The 24,553-nt window shown below is 44.8% G+C and overlaps 1 protein-coding gene across 1 annotated transcript in view; it reads right to left on the reverse strand.

Moving 5' to 3' along the window:
- The window catches only part of fgd (faciogenital dysplasia), a 52,369-nt gene that overhangs the window by 12,361 nt on the left and 15,455 nt on the right, over positions 1 to 24,553 (reverse strand). The window contains exons 2-5 of the mRNA XM_031844344.1: positions 5,744 to 5,914; positions 3,954 to 4,155; positions 3,116 to 3,710; positions 448 to 537 (exon numbers count right to left, since the gene is read on the reverse strand). Of these exons, the coding sequence (XP_031700204.1) occupies positions 448 to 537; positions 3,116 to 3,710; positions 3,954 to 4,155; positions 5,744 to 5,914 (1,058 nt within the window). The remainder of the gene's footprint in view (positions 1 to 447; positions 538 to 3,115; positions 3,711 to 3,953; positions 4,156 to 5,743; positions 5,915 to 24,553) is intronic.

The raw sequence follows: 24,553 nt of genomic DNA on the forward strand, positions 1-24,553 counted from the left end.
CACACACACACACACACACACACACACACACACACACACACACACACCAGTATGTGCTGCTTCATACAGTGGACACACATGCTCAGGTGTTGTGGTGACAAAGCTGTATTTATACACACTGCACATGAATAAAAATAAAATTCACACACACACACCGAGTTTCTCACATGATCGTGCTTACACTGCTCTGAGTAATCCAGTCAACAGAGGAAAGGGTTGTTGTCCAGTGGATCACACAGGGCCACTTTTAATCCAGCTCAGCCCTGATCGTAATCACTAAAACTACTGGCACATTTAGGAGATTGAAATTTGGACCGGAGGAATCCAAAACACACCGTCACACTCGCAAACACGCTGACGGAGAAAGAGATGGAGAAAGAGACAGAGATGGAGAAAGAGAAGGAGACGGAGACAGAGACGGAGACAGAGACGGAGGCGCGACGTTACCTGGTCGAGGAGGTTGAGTCGTTTGACGTAGGCCTCTTCAGTGTGGAGAAGCTCTTTGGCGATGTTCAGGAGATTCTGAGTCTCTGAGCACTGAGGGGAACAGAGAGACACCGAGGGTGAGGCGTGAAAACAAAGATACAAACATGTGAGCAGACACTCCATAACATCACTGAGGGAATCCTCCGGTTCAGCAGGATTTATCAGCATCAACAGAGTTCAAGGCAGACGGGCCAGAAAACATTCTTTGAAAAAAAATGCTAATGCGAAAAAAGTGTATGTGTATTACAAGACTCTCTGATTTTTCTTGTCTAAACTATTTTAAATATCAACACATTTAAATACATATTCACTACAGTCGACTAAAACATACATGTGCAATACACTGAAAAACTATCTTCTCCTTTTCATCTTAAAAATCTTTTTGGAAGAAAGAGTTCTTCAAGGATTGTAGAAAGCATGAGTGGTTAAAGGGAACGCCCACAATCCAATACACACAAACCCCCAAAAACTGTGACTGTGAACCATGATTGTTGTGGGTTACCCTGCACCACATCAGCCCCGGTCCTTCAGGGTTCCAAATGAAACTCTTGGAATAGAAATGGGGTCTCGGTAGAACCCCGTGAAATAGAGATTAATGACGTCAAGATGCGTCTCAAGTTGATCACTCAAATGAAATAAAACAAACTGCTCATGTCATTTGTCAGAAGATGGGTACTTCCCATCTTCCCTCAGCCCATTCGTCCCCGCCAAAGACTTAAATCCAAGTAAATACATCTTCTAAAAAGGCTAAATAATGAATTAAAACAGCTGGGCTCTGTCGTCTTCAGAACACAACACTCACACAGGAGTAAACTGTGGATCTGGTGCTCTAGTGAGTGTTTACAGCAGCAGGATGCTGCATGTGGCGCCGCCTCAAAATAAACTACAGTGCCCATGTTCCTTGTAATGAGGGAACATGCCATTCAGTGCAACAATGTGACTCGTTGATGAGTCTTCAACAACAATACAGCTCCAAGGTATAGAGAGATAAACTACAGTCAGGCTTTGTCCACACAGACAATACTTGTGAGGATGTTTTTGTTGTTTTTAACAGGATTTCTTGACAATAAAGAAAACTATCTGCAGACTTATCCTTCAATGCGACTGGCTGAGGCAACAGTCAGCAGCATCCGGAGCAGATTACCGTAACCTGACGTTCACAAAGCTCTTGTCTAGTCGGCGGTTTGGTTCAGGTACGTGTGAAACTGATGTTATCAGCTGAGCTGGTGAAAAGGAACATCTGTCTCTTTCTCTCCTTGTGATTTGATGACATCAAAATGTATGATTAAACATTAGAAATGTAACACTCACACATCAGGGTCACGAAAAACATCAAGCCTATTGAGACAATGTGGGTTGCACAACTGCCGTCTCCCACACAAACACACACCCTTGCACCCTTGTGCACACATACTCACACACACAGCAGCAGAGATGGGAGTTTGAAACTTTCACCGCAGATCATGCATTGTATGGGAATCTACCAGCACTACCAGCTATTTCTAAACAAATACGCAAGAAGAGATTTCTTTTTTAGCGTTCGCAAACAAAAAAAGGTTCCAGCCTTTTAACCTCCTGCAGCGCACATCAACACAACCCACATCCTCTGTGACAAGGCTGTCATTATACAGCCATCGACGTGGCACCTGTAGTGACACAAAGAATTCACGCGCACAGAACCAACACACATCCTTCCTCCGTCTGCGCTGCACTGTCGGGAGCAGGAAGCGCTGGAGAGCGGAGATACATCTCCCCAAAAAGGACGCGGGGTGTGGGCGGTCAGCAGAGGACGCGTTGTTTGTGTGACGTTCGTGTGAGCTTTGGGTGTGTTTTACAAGCATCAAAACACCTCTGAGAAAGACTTTTTTCGCAACGTAAATCTACATGAGTTTCTGCTGTCTAACATTTTTCTGTTTGTCTTGAAACTCTCTTTTTCTTTGATATTGCTTCGTCTTTCTGTCATCAACTCCAGAAGACTGTACCCTGATGCTTATATATCAGGAACTGCGTGTCTCCAAAAAAGGACACATTGACAGCACATTTAGGCCACAAGGAATATTATTGCATGGCTCAAGGTATCAGTGTTGTTTATGATCAATAGTCAAAATGAAGGACAAGAGGAAAGAGAAACTTTAGCTTGGCTGTGGGGAGATATCCGTCTCTGGACCCTTTTATCTAGCAGCCATCACGAGCTCCTGTTACAGCTTTTGGGCAGGTATTCATCCTTTTATGTAACGGCAGAGCTGCTTTTAGATACGAGTCAGTCACTTGTGACCGTCAGAACGAGTTCTGCAACAGTGTCTAACGTTTCATGCAGAAGTGGTCTTTGAAACTGTTCACCCAGGCTGAGATAATAATAGACACAAGCTACTTTTTCCTCGACTTGAAAGGCCGTCTGACTGTCTGAGACGAAGCTTTTTGAACTCGCAGGATGTGCTCAATTCAAACATTCCTTAAAATCATGATGCAACATGAAATATAAAGTAAAAAGTATAAGTCCTGCCACGGAGGGGATGGGAGCAAACTGAGAGAAACATAATGGTGGCCTCAGAGGTGTTCAGACTTTGAATTACGGTCGTTCGGGTTTATGGTCGTGACTCGATGAAGTTGAAGCATGCGAGCTACTCACTTTGTGCGCCTCCGAGTGAGCGTCTGTCAGATAGCCGGTCTGCGTGTCTGTCAGAGAGTGTATCTCTCCGCTGCTCCCCTCATCCAGGTCGCTGTCCTCGTCCTGCGTCGAGTCTCGCTTGTTGCCCAGGGTAACGCAGCAGGACACGCTCTCCGTTTCTGTGACGCTGTCGTAATGGTCCTCCTCGTCGATGGCGTCCTCGTTGGGGAACGCCTCCCCCTCCGCGGCGCAGGACGGGCTGTCGATGCCGCTGTCCCGGTTGGGAATCTTCCCGTTCTGCTCCGAGGAGTCCGGATTGTCCAGGAGCTCGTGGGAGGAGCCTTCCTCGTCAAGGCAGCCTACGCCGTGCGCAATGTCGCAGTCGTCCAGCGGGGCGTCGTCCGAGCCGTCGATGTGCACGGAGGCCAGGCGGGAGAGTTCGGACGCCCTGTGAGTCCGTTCGGAGGCGCCAAGTGCAAGTTTGTCCGCGGCGGAGGAGTCTCCTGCGACCTTCGCCGTGGGGTCCTGGCCGCAGGAGGAAGTGATGTCAGACGCAGAGTCCATTCTCAGACACAAGTGCAGCTGGGACCGTGGGAGCACCCCCAGGATGGGAACCCTGGGAAAATAAATAAAAACACTGTCACACCTGCTTTCATGAAAAAGTGCATTATTAAAACACTTATTTTCATGGAAAAATAATAAGAGAATGAAAGTCTTTCAGATATTCTTAAATTTCATCATCAAGTGATGAAATTCAAGCAAACCACAGAAACTTCTCTTTGTATGTCGACACACACATCCACACATTTCCGAACCATTACAGAGCAAAATATGACTCCGACGAGCCTGAAAGCCTCACCTTGAATTCTCGAACCTCTCGATGAGCAGCCCCACCTTCTGGGCCTCTTTCTGCGGCTGCGCTCCCAAGCCAGGAGGGGTGAAACTGGGCTTTGGTTTAGGCGGAGGAGGGGGAGCCGGCAGGGGTCTGGAGGGCGGCGGAGGGATCCTCTTCGGTTTCTTGTCTTGCCCGAGGGCGAGCAGGTGCGAAGGTTTAGGGGGCACTACGGACGCAGAAGTCCAGAGGAGGCAAGAACAGCAGAGCAAGAGAGAAGCATGAGGCTGCAGACATTTACAGGAATGATCAGGTAACGCGTAGAAGTCCAAGTGAGAAAACCTCCATGGCTGAATTCATATGTCGTTTCCTCGTAAAAAAAAATAAATAAAAATGAAAAAAAAGACACAAAACTCTCAAAAAAGGAACAAAACAGTCCAGGATAGAAACAAATAGTAGCGGTGCAGAGCGAGACCAACACTGAGCTGCAGCTATCTGCCAACTTCCTTATTTCAGAACAGGATGCTGACATGAGCATGTGCGTAAGTCATCGCGGTTCCAGTTAGAATGAAAAAAAAAAAAGAGTGAAAAAAAGCACAGACATAGAATGCTCTCATGCATGGCTGCACACTATGGGCTCACCATTTCACTGTCTAGTCGGTATATTTGCATATATTTAGTTTTCAGGAGCCTAAATGTCTGGAACAAGGACATGTGATGATGTGTTAATAATTGGAGCACTTCCTCTGTGTCACTGAGACAAAGAGAGAGAGGTTGAGGAGACTTTTTTTTGATTGGTCCATTTTCTCCTGAGAATGAAGGTGAAGATGTTCACAGACACCTTTTGTCATATAATTGAGAAGTTTCATGCTTTAACATTTTCTGACCTCCAGAAACCTTTTGAGGGACTCAGGAACTCGCCTTGCAGTACCTGCAACGTTTGTCCTGCTCCCCAAAATACCCGCGCTCCAGAGTTACTACTTCATCCTGTCCGTATTAAGATGCACTACCATTATTAGAATTGTGCTTAGAAATAAAGTAGCTCATTCTGCCAACTGGTGAAATACATGATATGATTAGATTCCTTTTCTTTAAGCACATCATTATTCTGGTATTCAATTTTGATAAAAGGTATTTTTCTACTTGACAGAATACTTTACTTTTTAAAAGCCAATTCATGTTCCTGGTAGTTCGTTTTTATATATTTATAAACAGACTTTTATTCTACGAGTAACTAGGAACTATGTGGATGCAGCACTAGACGTGGCCATCACTGAAAGTACACAACAAAGGACAAAAACTTAATTACATGAGAAGTATATCATTGTAAATTGAATGTTGTCGGGGTTTTATGGCAAAACTAGCAAATTGAACTATGTTACCTTTGGATCTGGGATTTTTTTCATGGGCAATGAATCATTAGTCCTTTAATTTGTCATGTATGTTGAGATGCTAATCATGATCAAATAGTCATGAATAACAACCCTGAATAGTTGTGAGCCACTTTAATATTAAGGCTAAGTCTCTAGCGTGATGTCCTACAATGTTTCTCAGTAAATCCCAAAACACGAGGCATGTTGCTCGTATTCTTTTAACATTCTTAAGAAGCCGCCCAAGCATCAACACTTGGGGACCAGCGGCTCCTTCAGAGGTGACCTACTGAGCTGTGTGAGTGACAGAGTGAGGTCAGACAGCTGACACGAGCCATGTTAGAGAAGAGTGTTTGTCGGAGCAGAATAAATGACGGCTCAGTAGCAAGAGGTTTGATTCCCGCTGCACCTTTCAATTATAATGCCAATGTCAAATGTGGCCTTCACCTTGAGGTTTCTGTGCGGTTGGCGGTCTGGGTGAGGTGGAGGGCTGGGGCCGGGGTTTGATGGCGGGCCTGTCGTGACATTGTCTGGGAGTCGGACCTTTCTTCGCCAGCCGTGGAGAACACAAGTAGTCCACCGATCCGCACTGGTACTGCAGAGAGGAGGCAGGGAGGTCTGGAAACATGAAGAAAAAGACAATATCAGGTATCGATCAGCATAATGAGATTCATCGTAACACACACGTAGTCCCGCCACGGCGATGCGGTGGCGTTGCGCTCGTGGTGGCGCTGTCGGTGAGCAACCTTGAGCCCAGTGTGTGTTTCAGAAAGTCGACCGCGGACAGAGAGCAGCGGGACCAGAGAATCTCTGCAGCATCGATCCTTACACCAGGCCTGAGGCAGCAGACACTGAGCTGCATATTGGTTTCCCTCACACTCTCTGTATCTGACCGGCCACATCTAATCTTCTCTGGTCACTGTCTGCAAATAGAGTGCGGGCGAGTGAGAGAGACTCTGGACTGTATTCAGTTTCATTCATTTATTTTTACTGATTTATATCTAAAAATACTCAATTTAAAGACACAGATTGATTTCAAGTAATAAGACCAAAACCTATAAGCACTAAGCTCATTTGTTTCTACTAAAGACGGAAATCTTAAACCTGCAATAACTGATAATTTGGCCACTTGGATGAAGACAACGTTGACATATCATCATCTTTTAAGACGATATGGCAAACAGTTGTTTACACATCCAGCAGTCAGTAAACCCCAGCTTGAGTAAAGTAACATGTATTTATTGGGGTCCATTTACACCACCAGGACGGTGCATTTGGGATAAACTAAAGATAAACTACACTGCCCATGTTTATGGTCATAAAGGAGCGCGTCATCCAGTGCAACAGTGCGGTTCAATGATGAGTCTGTGGACAACAATGGAGGTACTGTGTGTAATATCAGGCTTCAGCTGCTCAGGCAGTTCTTGTTCATCTCTGCTGCTGTAAGAAGTCCAACTTGTGATGATGACAGCTCATTCATGAAATGAATCAGTAAGTAAGTAATAAAACAAGCAGCAGTTAAACCATTAATATATTATTATTAAGATAAGCCCTGTAGTACACAGTTCAACTGACTCTTAAAGGTACGTGGGTGATTATGCAGTGATGAAAACATCTCTGCTAATAGATCATCTTTCAACTATCAGTTACTTTGTAATGAAATCATATATCGAGATATCGTGATATGCAATTTACGTCATCTAAATTGATAACAAGCACAACTCAAACATCTCTGAAAATCTGATTATTATGCACTAAAGTTCTTCAGTAAAACAGAAAATACTAAGTATAGAACTTACACAGGAGTAATCAAAACCATGTGCTTATTTCATATAAATATACCTATTTATTGAATTACCAGAAAACATTCTATATCGAGGTATGAAATGACTTATATCGTGAAAGAAGATATATCGGTCTTCTCTAACTGTACCTTTAAATCCAGAGAGAGAGACAGATGCAGGGTAGAGGTTGTATAATATAAATATGCCACTAGTCTTACAGTCAGCTGCAGATACACGTCCCGTCAATGGGAAAGAAACCCAGCTTCTGCAACAATAAATGCTCTGTGAGTGTTTGTGTGTGTCCATTCATGTATGACCTCATGAACCACACATTGTGGATGCAGTGGCAGCTTTTTTGCCAGTTTTTAATCCGATGCGTCCGTCCATTAGGACAAAGTGACGTCCCTCAGTAGATTATGTTAATAAGTATGCAAACTACAGCCACACACACGTCCGTTCCTCTCGGCCTCGTGGATTCGTTCTAGTCACCCCGACTCTTTCTCAACTGGATTACAGCCCAAAATTGCAGCGAGTCCCCACTAGAGCCCCCGCACAACTAATTTGGTGTTTTTCAGCCGTGCTGCAGGCAGTGGCAGAGGAGAAATCAGTCAGTAATGAGTCCTGTTACGCTGTCGGGCCCCATGTGGCCAACACACACACACACACACACACACACACACACACACACCGCACGGTTTCCCACCATCTCTGCACCACAGCGGAATAGAAGCATGCGGAGGTGAAGAGATGAGGCTCGAAGACAAGTCTCAACTCCATAGGGTACGGAGATAAAAAATAATAAAATGTGAAATTGTGTTTTCCCCGCGGATGATCACAAATCCTACACTGTGTAGGTTTTATAGTCACTGTCGGGCTGTCCTTGAAGTTTGTCCTGACCAACAGCGATATAGCGAGCCCCACTTTGTGGTAGTTTCTGCTAATACGTCTCTAAATCAGACAGGACTCGAGGGTTGAGTCAAAGGAAACGCTCGACCTGTGATCAAGTGCGTGATCGGGCAGTAAAAGCCGAACGACGGCGGCCTGGTGAAGAACTCCGTGACCCGAGACCGGCTTGGGGGGGGGGGGGGGGGGGGGGGGGGTCGCTCCTGGGAAAGACAAACAGCCGTGGAAGACGGAGACATAGGGGGCTGGGTGCCTATGGAAACTTGCTGTAGCCATGGTTACCTGAGAGTAAAACCTGGCCCTCATGTGAAACTGCCGAACACCAAACAGGAACTTGACGACACAGCAGAGTGCAGAGCTGACAATCACGGGTTTTTCCTTCATTAAAAATCTCACGACAGGAGATACACAGCGAGTACAGAGTAGATGAAGAAGTACATTAAATCTCTTATCTTATTGTTGAACTCTAAACTCTCTCTGATCTAAAGGGTTCCAGACGTTAAAAGCTGGCAATAATGCAGAATAGAAAAGAGTTGCGTTAATTACCTTGCCTCCAACCGTTCAGTTTCACATATCCAAAGTCCAAAGAGCAATGAACGGAAAAATCCCACACAGGACCCAGTCGATATGAAAACAAACCCTGCCCTCCCAGTCCGCCAAAGTGCGCGTGTGCAACTGGGTGTAGACTGAGCTTTGTGGCAAAGCAAAACACACACACACCCTAAAAAAAAAAAAAAAAGTACTTCAAAGCCAAGTCACACACACACAAACACACACACACACATTCAGCTATCCATTTCCCGTTGTGTTTGAGAAGCTGCACCTGTCTGTTCACCTGCCAAACCTGATCCAAGTTCCTCCTCCCTGAGACAAAGTGAAGTGCGCGTGAGTCACCGCGGGGCCCATCGACCCCGGCACGCTCTCACAACTGGGCCACAGCGTTTGTGTTGGAAGCTATAGGAGGCGGGCGCCTAATTGATTTGGACTCTGAGGGATGAGATTAATGTTGTAATTGTGTCATTTTAAAGAAGGCCTCTTGTGAGAGCACTCAGGAGAACACTGATCCGAGCTCATTACTTCCCTCCGCTCAGCTCCAGCTATACTGAGATACGGTTTGAATAAGACAATTAGAGAAGAACTACAGATTCGAGGATATTATCACCGCCGCACCCTGTAAGGCTGTGGGTCACCATGACTAACCATTCCTGCTATTATTAGTCACTGAATATCCCTTGAATTAGGAAACCCTGGCAACAAATAACTCCTCCCCTGTCCGTTCATGGATGTGATATAACTGGAGAGATAAAAGAAGGAACAACAAACGGAGAGCACGGGGAACAGTTTGGGTCGTAACCTGAAAGACGGCATTACAGTGCATTCCTTTCCATTCAGTGAAATGAAGCTGTGTACTGTACGCACGGAAATATCCAGGTACTTTCAGGTATTTAAAGAGGATACTCTCACCTTATCGTCTTCTGTCTCAGTGAAAACAGGGTTCTGCTTAGAAATTGTGACAAATTGATCATAGAGTAATTTAATAATAAAAACTGGCACAGCTACCAGCCAGCAGGGACTAATATTCACATTTGAAGGATGACACACATTATTCAGAGTTTCGGCCACTTCAGTTGTAACGTCATCCAACCTGCCTGTGCTACCATGTGACGTGACTTGGGGGTGTGTTCACAGCTTTTCCACAACATTACAACCTAATCAAAATACTCTGGTACATAAACTACCATTTCAACAGTAATGTCATCCTGAACGTCACTTTTCCGAGGCCTTTCAGACAGCAATATTATCTATTTTTGTGGAGCTCCGATAGATAATAAAAAGTGAGAATGATGAAATCATTTTTCAGGACAGCAAAAGGCTTTCCAGGACTTTTGACCCTTTCTCTAATTTTCCATGTTTTTCCATGAATGGAAAATTGGTCAACTGTTTTCCAGGTTTTCCCAGGACGCATTGGGAACCCTTGAAGTGGGATGCTGTGACACGCTCACAAGAGAGAAACCTAAGGAATGTCGCTCTCATGTCACCACCTGACAGCAGCGTGTCAATGTTTTCGGCATTCTGCATACTAGTGCCAATACTGCACGCGAGTTTCAGTACAAATGCAAAAACAATTGTTTTCTATTGTACTACTTGGTACAGACAGACATTCACATCCAACCGCAGGATGAATTGTATTTAACCGGCTGTAATAACTAACAAAAGAAAGACAAGTTCTCTCATGTTAATTAGCAGCAATTTAAATCAGGAACGATCTGATCAAAGAATAAAAGTAAAAAAGATATGAATTAATATCAGCTTTGGCGTATACATATTTGATACCTTGTAGAGCTTCACAATCAATATTAATTCAGATCAAGATTTCGGCTTCCCACAACAAATAAAGATCGACTGCGATATTGACTTTGATTTAAAATATGTGCTATGCTCATGGAGAACTAGGCTGCGTATGAAATCAAGCACTTCCCAAAACCAAGAGTAGAGCAGAAGAGTAATATCTCGTATATTACATGCACGTCAGGGAGCCGACGGGCAAAACCAAAACGCACTGAATTTAGGTGAAGAACCTTATTTTTGGTCGTATTTTGATGCAAAGATCTCCTTCAAAGCAGTTCTCTGTTCATTTAAAAGTGAAATGCAATATAAATATTTTGTACCTAAAAAAGAATGATTGTGGCAAATAATCGTATTACTAAATATAACCTATTTCATTAACAAATTGTCTGCAGAACTAACCCATAATTTGCAGAACTTCCATGGTAGCTAATCGGACACAGCAGCTGTTATGTTTAAAAACAAACATTTTGGAACAAACTTCACTTTCTCGTTGCTCCATTTTCTTTCAGCGCCCAAGAGACGCACAGACTCAAACGCACGTATGAAATTGCACAGAACTAGCTGGCTGTCAGTCACCGTCGGCCCTGAGGCGACCCCCTCAGAGTCATTTATTACCCATCATCCCTCGAGTACAGTCCTCTCGCCCCGGTGCTGTCTGGGAGACAGATCACTCAGACTCAGCAGAGTCTCCCCAGTCAGGCAGCCAGTCAATCAGGTCTCCTACCCGCAAACCAACCGCTGGCTGACTGAGGCTGAGCTGACAACCCCGCTGCCATCCCTTCAACCCCCGATTCCCCCACCAAGACCGCGCTGAATCCCAATGACATCCCTTGTGAGTGCGGCACCTCATTATTCCCATATCACCATGAGATTCCTCAGCCTCTCTGCCTGCACTATACCTGCTCTGCTCCTCTCATTCTCTCTGCGTCTCGCTCCCGATAAACCGCATTGAACCGCTTTCTCTAGTCTGTAACCGTGGAAGACTGAGTCAAATGGCTCTTCGATTTATAAAGGCCATCGATCACCACTGAAACAGGTTGTGCTTGCTGTAGTATGAACAGGAGTAGACTTTAACTTCTAAACACACAGGGGCACATTGGCCTTGACTCAATACTGGTCTTCTACAAGATGAAGAAAACAGAGCAACACGGGGTGCAGCTGTTCAGCATTCGTAGCGATACCTACAAAAAAATAATACGCCGCAATACGAAATAATGTCGTATGTTATCCACGTAGTCATGACAGAGGAAGTATTAAGAAGCACACACAGGACGGTGGACGGTCCAGCAAACACCGAGGTTTGACCCAGGGGGCGGCTGATTGGTCCCCATGTGAAACAAGAAGTCAACATTGATATATTTGTCGTGTAACTTGCGTACTTTGGTAACGGCACTTGAACCCAATTGACAATCTTTTCCTAAACCTAACAAAGTAGGTTTGTTGCCCAAACGCATAGTCTTTGTTGAAAAGACTGTATGCGTGTAACGAGCAGAAATAGACACATGTTGCTGGCTTTAGTAGGAAAACGCACGAAAAACGAGGAGTAACTTTTCGTAAGATATCATATGAACCGTTGTGTGAGAATAAGTTGCCACGTGAACAGAAAGGAAACACAAGAAACAACAGAGACAGTGGAGATGAAGGAGGTCGACTGCCACCATTTTACCACCCTCATCTACCCTCCCGTCCTCTCGCTTCACCCTCTCTCCCCCTCGTGTGCAGCAGGAGACAACGAGAGCTCTGACCTTGATCTACTTTCCAGTATTGTTAAAACATTGGGCCAGACATCCACAGAAAAAACACAAATACTTGACTACACATTTTTGAAGCAAGTCAATCGAGGTGTCGGACCTGAGGACAGTGAAATGGGAAAGACGTACTGTTGAAAACTTAATACCTAAAAGATAATAATCTCTACACCAGTCGTTCCTAAAGTAGCACGAGATCCATTCAAAACTAATTTTCCACATTTCTACTTCACTCTTCTCATGATTTATAAATGAGGCCTATCGTTAGGTCGCCGTGATTTGTCATTTTTAAAAAGTGGGTCCCTGGGAAAACAAATGCACAAAAGAAGCATAATTCCATATGAACTAACTCAACATGTCGAGCCTACAGGGGGTTTGACACAGAACAAAAACGAGAGTTTGGGTGGAGAATCCCTTTAAGAGGATCGATGTAAACGCCCACACAGAGAGAGGAACTACTGGTGTCAGTACAACAGCTGCTGCTCAAGGGTCTACAGCAGAGCAGATCCTCAATCTCTGACAATCAGCAGCTTTCCCTCGTAGCGTAACCCACTCCAACTCCCACTTCACCACAGGGTTCATTAACACACACACACACACACACACACACACAAACAGGAGAATCAGCAGCTTTCCAATCACGTACAGTAGCATCTGTCCCCAGATTACATCTCAATATTCATCTATTTCTTATCGTTATCATAACCAGTCACATTCTCTTCGTGCAAACCTTCGTTAGTGTGGAGCGTTCTGGAGAGACTATTTGTTGTGTTGTTTAAGAACGAGAGGCGGCTCAAGTTTCACGAGTATCATGGCTTCCCAGGGGCTGGGGGTAAAGGAGAAGGGGGGTAAGTCAGCTTGTTAGGTCCGTCCTCTTCCTCTAAATCAGGTCAGTGGGCACAGCGGGCTCACCGACATGTCCCCCACACTAAGTGGGAGGATTTTCAGCAGCTCCCACAGATTAGGACATGCGATTTTAAGGGGTGATGGAGGGGATGAGACAGGGAGACACTGCAGGGTTGGAGCGAGGATGAGGAGGCAGCAGATGGCTGGAAAGTGTCGAAGAAAGTCATAGTCTGCTCTCATGAGGCAGAAAATTGTTGATAAAGATAAAGTGCAGTCGAGTTGGTTTCCCTAGAATGTCTGAAGCATGACAGTGATGAGTTGTGTAAACATACAGTAGGCAACGCTGTAAATATAGAGCAGAGAAAATAAGCCATCCTGTAATGATACGCTGCACATAAGGCTGGCGAGTTAATGTCAGAGTGGAGTCCCAAACTAAATCAAGTCACCCTGGAAAGGATTCTCCTTCACTGCGCCACGAGAAAACCAAAAAAAAGAGGCAATTGCCATGGCAACAATGCTGATCTATATTGCTAATATAGAAGGTAGGTCATGGTGAGCTATAGAGTGCTGCAGGGACGTCGTGCTCTTGTAGGTTAACCCCCAAAGAAACACACAGGTTCCCTAAAAAAATCAAATGAGATTTTTCCATTGGATTTGGATTGTTGCAGAAAATAAGCTCTGTGGCAAACACAAGTTTAAGATACTTAAACGTTTAGTTCAGCAAGAGAATCTTAATAATTTTAAGCATGAATGCAATCGGCAGAAGTTAAAAACTAACGATAGGCTGTAGAGGAACTACACTGCGCTCACATGAGCGCTGGTAATGAGTGATGTGTTGGTGTGATGACACTTCGTAGTCTCATTTCGCCACTTGGTACCAACTGCCTTTTTTAAATGTAGTAAAAGCGTCAACATTTACAAGAGGGATATCTACTGACATATTTTACATCCTAGAACAAAAACTTTAAATATCTTAAAGGTACTACAAGGAACTTTCATTTTGTGTTGGTTGATCGGAGGTCCCTGTGGACGAAGGTGGTAGTGTTTTGAAGCACCAGAGTCTCTTTAGAAATCCTCTCATTTTACTGCAGCAGGGGTCTGACAGTCTGCTCCGCTCAGTCCTGGTTCTCCCGCGCCTCCCTTCCCTCCAGCGGGCCCAGCAATACGGCCTGGGCCTCCAGCAGCATGGTGTTGTTGCTCCCGGCGGGGATCGGCAGAGCAGCGAGGAGAAGCTCTGCTCCTGGAGGAGGAGACGCTTCTGCCGGGCGCTGAGCTCTCTTCTTCTCACCAGAGGCGACAGAGAAGCCGGACCTGGTTCTGTCCACGGTGGACTGGTCACTGCCGGAGGCCCCGCTGCAGTCTGAGCTGAAGGAGTCTCTGGTGACCCTGCTGGATTTTATCTGATTTTGCACAGAATCTGACCCGGTAGCACCGATGACGAACGTTAAGAATAACTATATAGAAATAAAAAATCTTCCCTCGAAGTTTCACTGTTTCAACCAGTTAAAAGTTCCTCACAGTAACTCTAAGCTTGTGTTGACCACAGACTTTATTTCAGGCATCTAACCAAAAACCCAAGTCAAAGAACCCATTGACTTCGAGGCGAGGGGAATTGGAAGTGCAAAAACGCTGATTCATTTCCGGGTTCTAGGACTCGTTCCTGCTGCACTCCACTCTACAAAGAACAACATTTGCCTTCAGGAGAAGCACAGTTCTGACAAATGCAGACTTATGAATATCTTGACAAATGAGTAAATCAGGAAGCTTTCCTTTCTGTTGTCCTTTACAACTGTAGAAGGAAGATGGAACACCACCGGGCTCTTAGTCATAGCCAAGCATGCGTGAACGTACACGGGTCAAAGAGCAGACTGGGGGTGAGGTATGACACAGACACTGACCTGAGACCCTTTTCTCTACAGTGTGACTCAAGGCCATTTAATTCAGCTGTCAAATGCACACTCAGAATTTACAGCAAGTAACACAATGACGTGAGAACATGGCAGAATTTCACATTCATCATCATCATCATCATCATCATCAGGCACGTTGGCTAACAGTGGCCCCTCTAATTCACAGCTTCCCCCACAACCACACATGCTTCAAGAAGGACTTTTATGAGGCCAAATTGCAAAGAAGTGAGCCTCTGTTTGTCTGGATGCAATGCAGTGCAGCAGCCCAGAGCGTTACTGTAAAGCAAAGCAGCCACGGATTGGCAATTAGGGCAACACACACACACACACACACACGGGAGAACAAGGGGGTTTACAGACCTGCCTGTGGAGATGACTGCCCAACTGTCCCAGAAACTACTGAAGCCTACTGCAGCAGCTCTCAATGGAGGCTTTCACAGCGTAACGTTAAAAAAAATCATTTTTGCACAACAATCTGGGCAAATCTGAGCGTCCATCTTCCCCCTCTCCGTTCACTAAACACTAACACACCTTTACCAGCAAGGGCATTTTCTAACTGCTGGTGCTGGAAAAATCAAAATCAAAATACTCCCAGCTCTTTCCATCCCCACTGGGGGTGGGGGAGGTCTTAAACACAGGTTTGCTCCGTTGAGTCATCGGCCCCCAAAAGCCTGGAATAGCATTTTTCAAAACAAATTTCAATCATTCCCTGTCCTGAGGAGGCCACATTGTGATGAGGATCATACAGTTTAATCTTCTGGATCACGGCTTGAGCACTCTTCCTATACTGACTAAGGGTCTCTGAAGTGTGAGCGCATTGATTATTTTACCATATATTGATTGGTGGGATTAAACAATCATTGGACGTGGACAGGAACGGCTAAAATAAAAACGCCCATGTGGTCGACAACATGATTGATTGATTGATTGCTAACTGATTGCTGATCCAGACATTGAATGATGTTGGAGTACAGTGTCTCCAGGAAGCGAACGACGCACCAACCTCCACACATTAAATGCATAAACATGGGCATGCATACGTTGCTCCGTGGCTGTTCTTTGGCCGTTTAACTTTATAGAAACACATCTGCAGTACAGACCGCGAAATTGCTCCGACACTTAACTCGCGTCAACGTTGTTGCGCCAATACACCGAGATCTGCTAACGTTTTACTGCAGAAAAAACATTCGGCGGCTACCAAAAACACGGCCAAATAAATCATTCACTTTACCCAAATAAAAAGCAGGGAGAACATTTCACAGCCAATCAAATCACACCTCTAATGGCCACAATTACACCTCTGGAAAAGCCAGTTTCCCCTAAAAGAACCACTGAGGGAAGCGGTGTATGCAGAGCATGTCCACTGAATACAGCTTTCAGTGCACATATGCGTACGTTTTATTTGGGGAAAAAGGGGCATTTTTGCCATAAGGGGAAAATGTGAAAATTGGCGGAACAGACAGGACTGTAGTGTGTATATTTTCTGTAGACATCTAGGGCTGCAGCTAATGATTATTTATACCATTGAATATTCTACCGATAATTTGTTTTCAAAATTCAATGTTTCATCTAAATACAGTCCATAATCCATCATCGTTGTGAAGGTGCTGTATTACATTTTCTATGTGAGAATAAATGAGAGAAACAACTAATACTAATACTTGAACAAGATGCATGTTTTGTATTTTTGCTTGATAAAAAAACTGCTTCCTTCGCTCAAAAGTAAGGATGATATACTGTATAGTATATGTATATATATATATAGCGCTTTCTCATCAGACAAACTTGTCATTACAACTGAAATTATTACGTATTGTTAGGTGTTCAAATTTGAAAAATGTGAGGTTGCACCGCCCCGCTCTATACTGCGTCACTCACGATTACGGCTCACATTAAAAATCAATCACAGAGAGAGAGAGAGACCCACGTTAAGCGTTAAGGTGGGAAAACCCTGCAGTCAGCAAAATGCTCAGGTGGCTGAACAAAACCGCTGGCGCCGGCAAAGCAAGGAAGTCCCTTAAAGAAAGCCACAGTGACAGAATCATGGAAAAACTGAAATTTGAGACATTGGTGCTGGTCGTAGTTATTCTGGACACTTGTGGGACACTGAGGAGAAACATCAATTTCGTGCCCTGATTGTTTGAGGACTATTTCAGCATTACTTCCCTTCCACACCTTTCCACCACATGCATTCACTTTACAAACTTTAAGTACAAACTATTGTTTTTTTAGTATTGTGGCCCATCCCTCGGCCTCCTTTCTCAGAGTCCTAGGTGAGGAGAGGAAGGGTGCCCACCGCACCACCCTGCATCCGTTCCAGGCAGGATGGATGTCAGCATGTGGAGGGGAGTGTCTACGAGGCTGCTGACAGTCAAAGTGTCCCCGAGCGGCACAGCCCTGCCCAGTGCAGGTCAGCCCAGTCGGTCTAATCCAGAGAGGGTGAGTCGATGTAAAGGGCTGGGTGAGGAGTCTCCCCCCCCTGTCACCGCTCCTCTGTGCTGATACACACTGGACTCCTACCAACATACACACAGAGACAAAAAGGTCACTGTGCACTCAACACCGAGGCGTCTTCTTTGACGTCAGAATGATTTTTTTTTTTCTTCCCGAAATGTCACTTGGCTCTTGAAATCGCAGCGTCAGCAATGAAGGGAGGGGGAAGGGTGTGGGGGATGGGGGGGGTAGATCCAGCAAAAGGAGCATCAGAGCCAAGCAGCTCCTGTCAGTCTCCAAACTTACGAACAAAGTGTTGGACACTCGTTCGCCCCGGCTGCACTGTCAGATGAGTCACTCCACTTTCAAAAATGAGAATATACGTAGGGCAAGAGCCTCGAATGGAAATCACTGAAGCCTTTTCAAGATGAAGTTTGTGGAGGGAAGAATTAGCTAAGACAGGAGAGGACGAAGCCAAAGACGAACAGAGAAACACAAGCACACACACACACATCACTGTACAAGGAGCAGCTTGTTATAGAAGCCAGGTGTACACTATAATAAAGGCTCCTATTTCCTCTCTAATGGCTCCAGTATTTCCCATTACAGTGCCGCACTGCAGAGCTCTGAGCCATGTCAGTGAACCCACGCAGGAGACAGCCGGACGGCCCCGGCTTTATTACACTTAGCCACATATAGGAAGCTGTTCTCATTGTGCAAAACCCAAAATAGAGAAGCCGTCCTGCATGCAAATTGTCCTCAGAGCTACAGTATCCGCACCGAAGGAATTAAATCAAACAGTTCAATAATCCAGCCGACCCTCTCAGTCAACATCAATTCACAGACAACAGATTTTCTCCTTCGGGAATAGAAATCTGCAGTCGTTATAATCCATTATGTACTTTGTGCTTCAACGTGCGCACAGAACCAGACATCAAAGGATATTTTCACAATCTTTATGAATATTAAAATATAGATCCAATTAGTGATGCAACTCAGTTATTTTCATTAATGATTCATGCGTTTATCATTTTTTCAATTAATCTATTAATTGACTGGTTTATAAAATGTCAGAAAAAAGGTTTAAAAAAAATAGCCAAATCCAAAAAAAAAAAATGTATTTTACCATCATATAAGTCAAATTAATGTATGCTAATGTTTGGGATTTACAATTAATATTCTGACAAATATATGAATAGACATATTGTTTCAGCTTTAGATGCAGATTTGACGAGGGTAAAGTAGTGATTAGAGATCGTTATTCAGCGTTCAGGGCTGTAAAGTCTTAGCTGACTAACACTCATACAACGCTGTCGACTAATCGATGAGTTGATTTAATCGACAGATCTGTAAAACTAAACTTCCCCACAAAGAATCACACAACTTCAAATCTTGTGTTTACCAGACTAGTGTTTATAAGCACGAAGAAGCATAAAGAACAACTAATCGACTAAATAATCTTAGTCGACTAACACCACAAAGACCGATCAGCTGACTAATCAACTAGTAGGGGGCAGCCACACACTACAGCATGCTAACATGCTATCGGTTATGGCAGCCCTATCACACAGTAGGCTACAACATGCTAACATGCTATCGATTGTTAGCTTTTCGTCTTTGCTTCTCACAACTTTCCCCCCGAATTTGTGTTTTGCTGTTCTGATCATTTACCTCGAAGCAAATGTGCAATGAGCCTTGAACGATGCTTTGACAGTTTATTGTTTTCTGAGCCAAAGTCTACGAGCAAAAGTAGGAAATTAAAGTACAACGAGGCTAATGCTAACGTCAAGTGAGCTAACTTAAACACAAAATCCATACAAAAGTGAATAAATTAAACTCACCACGTCACCACTTGTGTAACGAAACTCAATTTGCACTTTCTCCATTCAGACTTTATAAAAGCAAATCTCCATGAGCTTTCCGTCACCTTTCAATCGGCCCTACCTGTTTTTATAATAAGGTACTTCAGAGTTAACAGGAAATCACTAAATAAAAGCCAGACTTTACACATATTAGTCATGAAATCAATGAGTGTCATTTACACGTACACTGCCTTGTTCATAACTGGCAGTCATATCATCATGCACCGTGTCCGATGGCTGAAACACAGCCCTAGTTTAATTTCTATAGAATGAGCTGCAGAGAACCAGACTCGCCTGCAGCATGTCTGCCCACCTGTCATCTGTCACCTGTGTTACCTGCAACAGATTGTCTCTCAAGGGGGTCTGAAGGTTGAGGGAAGGAATTATCGAAGAGGGCCCAATTACAGGGCTGTTTCTGTTGCTGCTACTTGGTCAACGTCAACGACCCTCCAGGGATGTGTATGGAGAGCTGTTTCTATTCATCCCTGGGGTGATGGGACACAATAATGCTGCATTTGCTGCACATTTTATACATTTTCCAGAGTGCTGCTAAGCTCCGGTTGGCTTGAGTTCAGTAAGTATAACTACACATAAATGCTACAAAACATACATCATATTTTTCTTCCCAAATTCCCTCGTTTCTGCTACCGAAAAAACCTCAGTCAAGCTTTGTGAACTACAAACCCGGGAGATCACTAAGATCAGCTTTCTGTCCTGAAATTGACCATTTATGGTAGTGCCCCAGTCTATGCAAGCAGCTCCATGTGTGTGTGCACAGGTACCGACGCTCCACTTTACGAGGAGACTTTAAAAGTTCTCCCCTGAAGTTTCCCCTGTTAGCTCGTGCGCACGGATGCATGCAAACAAGCGTAAAAACAAACACGTGCATTCCCACTTTGCCCTGCAGCAGAGCTTGATTAAATATCTTGTTACTGGTCTCTGGAAGCCATCCCTCATCCTCTCCAGAGCAGTAGGACACCACTACAAAGACAGCTCCAGCATTTTACACCGAAAACCTCGGGAGCATTTGAAGTGAGCAGAGAGGCTGGCCCCCTCTCCTCCAGAAGGACGTCACATTAAAAGATGTCAGATATTACTCATTGGTTGAACTCGCCGGGAGGGCAGTGTTGTTTGTGGACGTGTGCTTGCGTGCGGGTTGAGTTGGTCTTTTTTTAAATATTTCTCCTCCTCTCGTGTCTCTCAACAAAGACAACACACACGCTTCACTGGAGACAAGAGAGCTCCTAACACTTTGCGACTGCCTGCATCGACCGAAAGGAGAATTAAAGAGGCACACATGCATGTACACACGAAGACGCGGAGGACTTACACACACACACACACACACACACACACACTCTACTAGAAGAAAAACAACACACTCCTCTTACTGTCCGACCTGACGAATGTAAGCCAAAGTTCAAACTGAAATTTGAAACTGCGCTTGCATTAATAAAATGCATAATTTACACACACACACACACACACACACACACACACACACACACACACACAGGTTGAGACAGTGGCAGCAGTGGCTTCTGATCCATCAGGACCTTGTTGGTTCCTATAGTTAGCGTGCCAACACCACAGGAAATGCCATCGCCAGCTCTAAGTGGAGGAAGACCCCAGGTGCCCAGGGTGAAGAGGAAGTTGTGGCTGTGATTACCAGCACGCTAATCGGGGTGACTCTTAAACATGGTATCTGCATGTGTGTGTGTTTATTTCTATTTGCATTCGGCTTAGTCAGCAACGGAGCACTTCCTACCCCTTGATCCAGCAAGAGGAATGGAAGGAAAACCACCAGCAGGACTTTGATGAGTGTATATGTGTGCAGAAGTTGCACTAAATACTGGAAACACCATTAGAGAAAAGACCCAGAGGAAGTGTACAGAGCCGCCGTCTCAACTAACGACTCCCACAGAAGTTCTACCCTCACAGCTCCGGACCCAACCCTTTATTAAATACTTGTGGACACTGTGGGATAAAGACATCTTTTCCCTTTGGCTTTCTCTAGAAGTAAACCTGTCCAGACGTAGGAAAAAAGGGTGAAACATGACTCACTACTTTTTTTCCACTGCCCAGGGGTTTTAGGACTTGTGCCTTTCCCACGAGGTTACTGAGCGAGTCTTTGTGTGTCGGCCTTGAGCAGAGGCGGTTTCTACATGGCAGCCTTACCATGAATACCAGCTTATATATGGTGTTCATGGCTTAACTGTTTTTACTTCGGGCCCCCATTCTTCTTCTTGGCTGTTGTTTGTTTAAAGACCGATCACCAAAGCATCAGTGATTTGAGCACTGACACGATTTGAAAAACTCAAATAACAGCTATTGATTTTAAGGCACTGGTAAGGTGAATACGTATACTGTTCACTTAAAGGGACAGTTCACCCCAAAATCAAGATTTTTTTCCTCTTACATGTGGTGCTATTTATCAATCTAGATTGTTTTGGTGTGAGTTGTTTTGGAAACTTGTTTTGGAAACATGGACGTAGAGATGACTTCTCTCCAGTGGAATGAGACCAGATGCCACTCGGGCTTGTGTTGCTCAAAGCTCCAAAAAAATACATTTGGAAAGTCAACAGAAATTTACAGAAACCCCTGACCCGGTTACTCAAAATAATCCACAAACCTTGTTGTGAGCAGTTTCATGCTGGAGCTGTTTTCTTTCAACCATCAACCACATCTCAAGAACTAGGCAACTCACAGCAAAACAATGTAGATTGATAAGTAGCACTACAGGTTTTTATGGGATGAACTGTCCCTTTAAGAATATCATAATTTGTGTGTAGCTTGTCCCCCCTCCCTCTGTACTGTGGTTTTATTCTTTTTCATGAGGTGTTTCTGTGATTCTGTCCATCCTACGGTTACGTAAAACGACCAAGAACAGCAACCACCAGCACAGACTTGGATCTCCAAAAGGTCACACTTTAATTACACTTAGAATAAATCCATCTAATGGGCATGATGCTGCTGATATACGAGAAGCCTGTTTCTCCTCTAATACTCCCACCAATCTTAAGCGGATCGGACCTGCTCTGACGCCCCAGTGATCCAGGAAATGTAAGCAGCTGTACAACACCGCGTGCGTATGTCAGCCAGACCCTGTGGCTGCTTGGCTCAGCACCATCGCATTGATCTGGGTCAAAGGGTCGTTGATTAGAGTCTCGGCGATGCCACGGCGTCTGCCGACACACACTCGGGCCTCAGCTTGACTCGCACAGCTGCTGCCGGTCACCATGGAAACACTCAGACTCCCCGCTCTGGAAGACAACTCCCTAGTCAGCTAAATTATAGTGTGCCAGGAAAAATCCTAAGAGACTGAACGCAAAAACACTAAAATACCAGCGTTGGATATCTGACAAAATACAGAAGTTGTGACCTGATATATAGGCTTTTAAATCATCCTCGAAGTCACGCGGTCATGCAATGACATCATTGAGCTCGTATAGTGGTCATGGCTGGGTCACGTATCGACTTAAGAGTTGTAAAAATGGTCAGAGGAAAAACAGTGCGAGTGCTGTTTTATCAGAGAGACAGCACGATGGGGGAGCAATGCGCTGAAAAAACATTGGCACTGTTCTCTGCTCACTACATTACTCACCACACATCGCTTGCTCGAGGAGCCAGAGGGCTCAGCTCTCACTCCCAATGACTGTGGTGTAGATGAAAGAGAAAACCAAACAAGCTAGAACCTAAACACACGTACGCCGTCCCACTCACAAATTCCCCATCATTTTATTTTTTCTAATCCAAGAATCAAGGCGGCAGAAAATTGCCCCCGATGCACGTTCTCAATAAAACATGCAGACCAGCATGTATATTTCAGAGGGCAGCGAGAATTAGCCCACATTCAGCAGACAGCTGTAAGCCCACCCAAACATAACCCAGATGGAGGTTTGGGGTGCAGACGACAACACCATCACAAGCAGCAGCACCTGCTACAGACACAGACTGAAATACACACGAAGAGAAAGGAGGAACATCTCTTCAAGTGTGCACGTTCATTCCCACAGAATACACGCCTGTGATTTAGGGACGAGGAAGCGCCATTAGTTACTCACCAGCTGAACTCAGTTTGCCATCTCCCTTCGATGTTTTCTGCTTTCACTCTGTCTGAAATCTCTGTAGGTCCTTTGGTCTCTCGCTGAACACGAGCACAAAAAAAACAGTCCGATCCAGTCCGGCGCTGAGCCAGGAGCAGGCTGTCTGGATGTTTTTATTAGTGCTCTCCGGGAGACGGCATGAGTCTGCTGCTGCTACTACTCGTTCCCTCATCGACTCTCTCTAACCACCACCACCACCACGCTGCCTCCCTCTCTCTCTCCTCCTCCTCCTCCTCCTCCTCCTCTCCCTTCCTCCTCCTCTTCCTCCTCCCCTCACCCTCTACAAACGCACTGTCGCTGCCCCCAGAAGAAGAGAGAAAAAAAGGGCTCCTCCTGTCCTGCGCTCTCCCCGTCCTGATTCCTGCTACTATTCAGAGCAGCGGACTAAACAATGCCTCCGCCGCCGCTCTGAAAGAAAAGCAGGAGCAGTTCTCAGCCAGCAATAATGCTGCCCAACTGTCACCATGGAAACTAATGACAGCCCGCTGGAGGGAGGCGGGAGGGAGGAGGGGGAGTAAAGTGAGAGAAGAGTGGAGGGGGGGCAGAGAGGAAGAGAAGTGGCTGAATGAACGATGGGGGAAGTGTGTGTAAGTATCAGGCCAGCACAGTTGTTGCATGAGTGTGTGTGTGTGTGTGTGTGTGTGTGTGTGTGTGTGTGTGTGTGTGTCTGTGAGGATATGAGTGATCTGGAGAGGAGGGAAGGTTTCGGAGGAAATTCTTTGCAAACCAATCATCCCCATTATCTATTAATTGTTTAGTGTATAAAAACAGGAGAAAGGAGTGGATGTTTCTTTCAAATTGATTGTGTCGTCCAGTCAACGGCCAAAATTACAATGAATTGATTTACAGAGATGTAAAAAACAGAAGAGGCAGCAAATACTCACATGTAAGAGGCTGACATTTGCAAAGGTAAGCATTGTTTTCTTGTTAAATGACTGAAAGAATCAATCAAATGTTTTCCAGATAATCAACTAACCTATTAAACGTAGTTCTCTACTTTATTGTAAATAATTTGGATTAAAACAGAGAGCAGCAAATCCAAACCAACAAATATTTGCCAATCTTTGCTTGATGGACCTCTCAAATGATAATCCGATTACCAAAATTGTTCTTCGAAATATTTCTCTGTCAACTGATGAATCACACTTCTTTCCTAAAAATAATTTGTGCTTCTGATGTGTAAATAATAAATGCTGTTACATCCCTTGGGGAGCCACTTTACCCCGAGTCTCTAGGGAGTACATCCGAGTCTCTGTGCCACTTCCCCCCACTGACATGTGGATCACAAAAGCTGCTGGGATGACGCGTCCAAGCTG

This window comes from Anarrhichthys ocellatus, unplaced genomic scaffold (genome assembly GCF_004355925.1).
Source record: "Anarrhichthys ocellatus isolate YVR2014 unplaced genomic scaffold, GSC_Weel_1.0 scaffold5, whole genome shotgun sequence".
In the NCBI taxonomy this organism is placed as follows: domain Eukaryota; kingdom Metazoa; phylum Chordata; class Actinopteri; order Perciformes; family Anarhichadidae; genus Anarrhichthys; species Anarrhichthys ocellatus.